Source organism: Taudactylus pleione, unplaced genomic scaffold (assembly GCF_031769625.1).
Source record: "Taudactylus pleione unplaced genomic scaffold, aTauple2 ptg000002l, whole genome shotgun sequence".
NCBI lineage: Eukaryota > Metazoa > Chordata > Amphibia > Anura > Myobatrachidae > Taudactylus > Taudactylus pleione.
The window spans coordinates 73,138-79,387 of NW_028284405.1; the positions used below are offsets into that span (position 1 = coordinate 73,138).

At 44.8% G+C, this 6,250-nt stretch overlaps 1 protein-coding gene across 1 annotated transcript; it reads right to left on the minus strand.

The window, feature by feature from the left end:
- Window positions 1–766: 766 nt before the first annotated feature.
- LOC148543453 (myb-related transcription factor, partner of profilin-like) lies at window positions 767–5,524 on the minus strand. The gene is made up of 4 exons (XM_088476956.1): window positions 5,471–5,524; window positions 4,939–5,407; window positions 1,485–1,550; window positions 767–894 (listed from the first exon to the last, which is right to left on the minus strand). Exons 1-4 carry the CDS (start codon window positions 5,522–5,524, stop codon window positions 767–769), a joined length of 717 nt encoding a protein of 238 aa, XP_088333082.1.
- Between the last annotated feature and the right edge of the window lie 726 nt (window positions 5,525–6,250).

A 6,250-nucleotide genomic window follows, 5' to 3' on the forward strand; every position in this document is an offset into this window, starting at 1 on the left:
CACACTTGAGATTACACCATATTTTTTTATATTAAGAACTTATTGGAAATGTCCAAAATCTTTACATGGCTTTTTGACAGCCATACCAAATATTGTTTAACACCAAAAAATAAACAGTTATGTGCACTTTGCTGCTGAAATGTATAACGTTACAAAATGTGAATGAAAAATTACATTCAATGTTTAAATGGCACCAACAACATAAAAACATACAATCCCAAAACCAAATCCAGGAAATGCACAATTTTTCAAAAATAAACACAATGACAAACTGAAGCTAAACACCCTTGCCCCTCCCTGCCCCTTTGGAGGCACCTCCACGTACACGTGCGCTACGTCGAGGTGGAGAGAGTGGTGATGCAGTTTGGGGGCTGGTGGGTTGGGAAATCAGGCATGAAATTGTTGAAGCCTCAACATCCTGCCTTTGAATTGGCAAGTGCCTTTGTTGTGAAAGGAAGGCCTGTGCCAACTCTCTTAATGCCACGGTTTGATCACGTATGGCTTGGGTGAGTTCAAACATGCGGACGTTATTATCACTTGCCATACGGGTACGTGTTCCCTGGGCCACTGCAGCAGTTCTATTTAATTTGCGAAGTTGGTTGGAAATGACATTTAATTGTTGGGTTTGGGTCCCCATGAAATCCATTTGTGCTTGACGGAAGAAGTGTAGGGAACGGCTCATTTCCTCTGCGTTTGGGCTTGTCGCCTCAGTTGTTGCCTGTGTGCTTTGTGGTGGTTGTGCTACAGGGCTGGGGGGTGTGGTCTCTTACGGAGTGAGAATAATGCAGGGCTCCTCAGCTTCCTCTGAATAATCCACCAGGCCCAAAGGTCTGGCTGGGACAACTGGTGCTGCTGTGACTCCAATTGGTGGTCTATATTGGCTTGTAGAAGGACCTAAATTTTTTTAGGGAAAAGGGTAAAAAATATGAAGAAAACAGTTTTGTAAGCGTTTAACATCTTCAAAATTTATGCTCTCAAAAACATCCTGACTACAACTATGTTATTTTTTTAGATTTCAAAAATTAAAGACAGGGCATATTGTTTTTTATTTAAAACAAAAATGGAATCCATTACACCTGAGTCTAAGATGCATTGTGTGTGTGTGAAAATTGCACTGGTTTAACTCACACAAAAATGACAATAACACAGGGTGAGTGACATGTTAGCAGAATTGAGTGACCTTGCGGAGTAGGCTTCATGGAAACACAGGTGTGTCAGTGTTGTTTGTAGTCATTACATGGCCCTTAATTAGTGAGACACATTACAAACATACACAGGTGTGCATGTTTAAATAGGGTCCAAGGTTGAAACATGTCACAGATGATGTTATGTCAAGATGACTGCTGTTGTAGGTCAATGTTTGTTTGCTTTTAGCCAGTATGCATTGGTATACATAGATGAGAAAGAAGCAGTGGCTGTTTTATGCTTGGCTGGATGTTTGAGTTTAAAACAGATGCTTCTAGTAGGTTAACAAGAAAACTCACCCGCCTCTTCATCGGTCATTTGAGAGCGTGGCCGTTTGTTTCGTTTTTTCCCCCTCAAATTTTCAGCTAGTTAAAGTAACATAGATTGTTTGAAATTACTCAATATGTAATCTAATACTGTGTATACCTAATCAATTGGTACTTATTTTCTTTCAGCTGATCCACCAGACTTTTCAACCTACTTTTGGCCGTATTCAATTTGAGGCGTTAAGTCTGGATTTGCGGTATTTATCCTACGATGACATAATTATCCCGTTTAAGTTTTCCGCCGTATTCAATTTGAAAGTCTTTACGCCTAGGCGTTAACTCAATGCAATGTAATTGGCGGTAAAGTATTGCCTATGAATGGCAGGCGTTAGAAAATGCAGAATTGTGGTTTTGGTGTGCAACATTTCGGGTACCCCCGACAAGCCTTCATACAGTCCCCCAAAGGTAATCTGTGTCCAAAAATGTAGCCCAAAAAGTAAGTGCACACCACAAATTGTATTTTAAAAAGGTGCCGAGAAATTTAAAAAATGGGATACAAACTTAGATAAAAACGAACTTGACTCTGGGGGGGTCCCCAAGTATGCCCCAAGAGTTTTTTTGATTGCAAGTGTTTGCGGCAGGTGGGTTTTTCAGTTTTTTTCTAAGTCACTTTAGCAACTATCAAATATGCTGAACCCCATTTTCAAGTTCCCAAAATGTGATGGCCATAGTTGTTTTTGCGTTAAAAAACTACTAAATGCGCTTCTGCATCACATTATTCCAAGCCGCATTTATGCACCTGCCGCGGCTATTAGAAACACCGACTTGCTTCAGTAGTTAAAAATGGGGGTAGCCATAGTGATCCCCCATATCTACACATCTTAAGGGGGGTCCCTAGAATTTAAACAGCTAAAACCGTTTTTTTTTTGAACCGGTAAAACTAAACAAAAAAAATAGTTTGAAAAAATTACATAAGGTCCCCCCCCCAAAAGCCAAACCAGCCCCAGGTTTGCCAGCCAGTGTTGTTTTCCAAAAATACGGGGAACAAAATGTGTAGGGTTCCCCCGTATTTTAGAAACCAACACCAGGCTGCAGGGAGTAGTGCTGGTTTTAAATATAGGGGTCAAAAACGACGTGGGGTACCCCCTATATTTAAGACCAGCACCAGACCCAACCGACCGGGGTGTAATGCCACAGCCCGGAGACCCAATCACCGGGGCTCCAGGTCCAAAGCATTACACCCCAAGTCGGTCAGCGCAAGCCGGTGATCTCGGGGGAGTCGGGGACCCCCCCAAAAAGGGTCCCCCCTCTCCCGAGCACCACAGGCTTACGCTGAAGCCTGAGGCTCATCCCCATACCCCTGTAGCGGTGGGTATGGGGGTAATAGGGGGGCCAAATAATGTAAGACTATTGTACTTTACAGTGGAACTACAAGTGTCAGCATGCCTGCCATTTTGCACTTGTGGAACTACAAGTGCCAGCAGACATGCGGCACCTGTAATTTCAATGTAAAATAAATAGTTAAAAAAAGACAAAACACACACACCGTGCCCAGTATAAGTTTATTACATACACCTACCCATTCACACATACTTACCTATACCAGAAGTTTCTGTCCCCTTCTCCACGTAGAGATCCTTAAAACATGGCCCTGCAAGCAAGATTTCATACTCACCTACATCCAGCGCTGGTCTCCGCAGTAATCCATGGGTGTTTGAAAACAAAAAAACGTCCTTACCCGATCCACGCTACTAGCTATGTGTATGTGTGTTGTCACTCATACACATAGCTCCCGAATGGCCGCTATCGGCACTTCACGGGGCATTGCAGTCCAGAGAGCCAATCAGCGGAAGCGCTGACTGTACAGCGCCTGCTGATTGGCTCCAGCAACTGACAGTTCCCACGTGGGCTGACTCACACCACGTGGGAAGTGTCAGTAGCCGGAGCCTATCAGCGGCCGCGCTACAGTCAGCGCGGCCGCTGATTGGCTGACGGGACTGCAATGCCCCGTGAAGTGCCGATAGCGGGCATTCGGGAGCTATGTGTATGTGTGACTACACACATACACATAGCTAGTAGCGTGGATCGGGTAAGGACGTTTTTTTGTTTTCAAACACCCATGGATTACTGCGGAGACCAGCGCTGGATGTAGGTGAGTATGAAATCTTGCTTGCAGGGCCATGTTTTAAGGATCTCTACGTGGAGAAGGGGACAGAAACTTCTGGTATAGGTAAGTATGTGTGAATGGGTAGGTGTATGTAATAAACTTATACTGGGCACGGTGTGTGTGTTTTGTCTTTTTTTAACTATTTATTTTACATTGAAATTACAGGTGCCGCATGTCTGCTGGCACTTGTAGTTCCACAAGTGCAAAATGGCAGGCATGCTGGCACTTGTAGTTCCACTGTAAAGTACAATAGTCTTACATTATTTGGCCCCCCTATTACCCCCATACCCACTGCTACAGGGGTATGGGGATGAGCCCCAGGCTTCAGCGTAAGCCTGTGGTGCTCGGGAGAGGGGGGACCCTTTTTTGGGGGGTCCCCGACTCCGCCGAGATCACCGGCTTGCGCTGACAGACTTGGGGTGTAATGCTTTGGACCTGGAGCCCCGGTGATTGGGTCTCCGGGCTGTGGCATTACACCCCGGTCGGTTGGGTCTGGTGCTGGTCTTAAATATAGGGGGTACCCCACGTCGTTTTTGACCCCTATATTTAAAACCAGCACTACTCCCTGCAGCCTGGTGTTGGTTTCTAAAATACGGGGGAACCCTACACATTTTGTTCCCCGTATTTTTGGAAAACAACACTGGCTGGCAAGCCTGGGGCTGGTTTGGCTATTGGGGTGGACCTTATGTGATTTTTTTTTTAACAGGTTAACAAAAATGGAATTTTTAGGAAAATATTCTAAGGACCCCCCTAATGTCTAGACATGGGGGATCACTATGGGTACCCCCATTTTTAACTACTGAAGGAAGTCAGGGTTTCTAATAGCCGCGCCAGGAAAAAACACCTGCTAAACCTATTTACAGACCCGTCTTTCTTTTGCAGGCAAAAACGTGTGTATCCATAGTAATCCCTGAGGTCTGGACTTCTTTAGGGGGCTCCTACAATTATTTCTGGAAACTGGCATTTTTTTAACGCAGATCCATGTATCGCCGGGTCCCGTTTTCAACGATTTCAAATTGAATACGGGGATAAGCGTGAGCGCGCGCGAAAGTTTTTTGCTGGCAAAACCTCCGATGTGCGGTGAAAAACTCGCTGGCAAGGTTAACGTTTCATATTGAATACCCCTCATAGGCGCTACTTTGACGCATATTACATTGCGTTAACTTTCTGCCTAGGCGTAAAATCTTTAAAATTGAATATGGGGGAAAATGAAACCAGGGGAAAATGACATAATCGCCGGGGAAATAATACCAATCCGTACTTAACGCCACACATTTAATACGGACCGACCAGCTAAAAAATTGTAAAAAAAAAACTCACCACGACGCCTTGGAGCAGGATGTCGATCCATGTCCTCTATATGATCGCCAGGCAGGACTTCAGGAGGCAAAACCTGCCTCAACCCCTCCTCAAAGCTGGAAAACAATATCCGCACACGACGTCCTCCACCAGTTTTGCGTGCTTCTCGCATCTCATCCGCCATTTTGGCCTTTAAACCCCGCTTAACATCATTGTATCTTTTTTTAATATTTTTTACATCACGGGGGCAGGAACCTACAGCAGTAACAGCCTCCAAAACCGTTTGCCACATAGCTTTTTTCCTCGACAATGGGGTCTTGTGTGCATCCTCGCCAAGGAGGCGACTATAGACTGGGACAATTGCATGCACTAGGGCACAATTCTCGGCATGTGTAAACCGAACATTGCGTCCTGTTTGTGTTTTCCCAGGGCGTGGAGCTACTTCCACCTCCACATCCTCCTCCTCACCCTCTTCCTCCTCACTACCCTCCTCCTGTGTGGAATCACTGCTCGCCTCCTCCTCGTCAGTAATTGCCTGTCTGACTAGGCAAACAACATCCTCCTCCTCCTCCTGACTCTCCTCACCCCTTCTGTGTCTGTAAGACATTTTAGTGTAATCAGTATTATGCAGCACCTCTAACATTCACAAACTCCTTCCCAAACCTATCAAAGGTCAAAATGGAGGAACAGGGGTTTATATAGTGTAGGTCTGTATTGATCAGCAGTTAGAGTTGTGCCAATGGTTGTCTTTGTTTTAAACTGATTTAGTAAGCTTTTGGAGCTCGCTATTTGGTTGGTCAGAAAATCGCAAATTTTTTGGAGAGAAATCTCGCGGGAACTCGCAGGTCACAATCACCAGTGCATGTAAACTGACACCCTATTGAATTTGCGAGTTTCAGTACAAACTCGCACTTTTTAAAAGTGCGAGAAAGTGCGAGTTTGTACTGTTACTAAAACAGACTACCTATTACATTTGGCCCAATATCTTTGTTGTTATTGGCGGTATACATTCCTCCACCGTATTCACATGATGTTCTTAAAAAGGTGGCTGAATTTTTGGTCTTATTCCCGGGAACGCCCACCATATGTGTGGGGGATTTTAGCAATATCCTGGATCCAATACTAGATAGGCATAGAATGTCTGTTACTGATACACGAGCGAGGGGGTTTGGATTTTCAGGTATGGTGGAGGGAATGGGATTGGTCAATGCCTGGAGGACCAGATATCCTTCTATGAAGCAGTTTTCTTGTTTTTCATATACTCATCTCTCGTTTTCTGGGATTGACCTGGCATTAGTTACGCTAGAATTACAGCCGAGAGTTCACAAGGTCC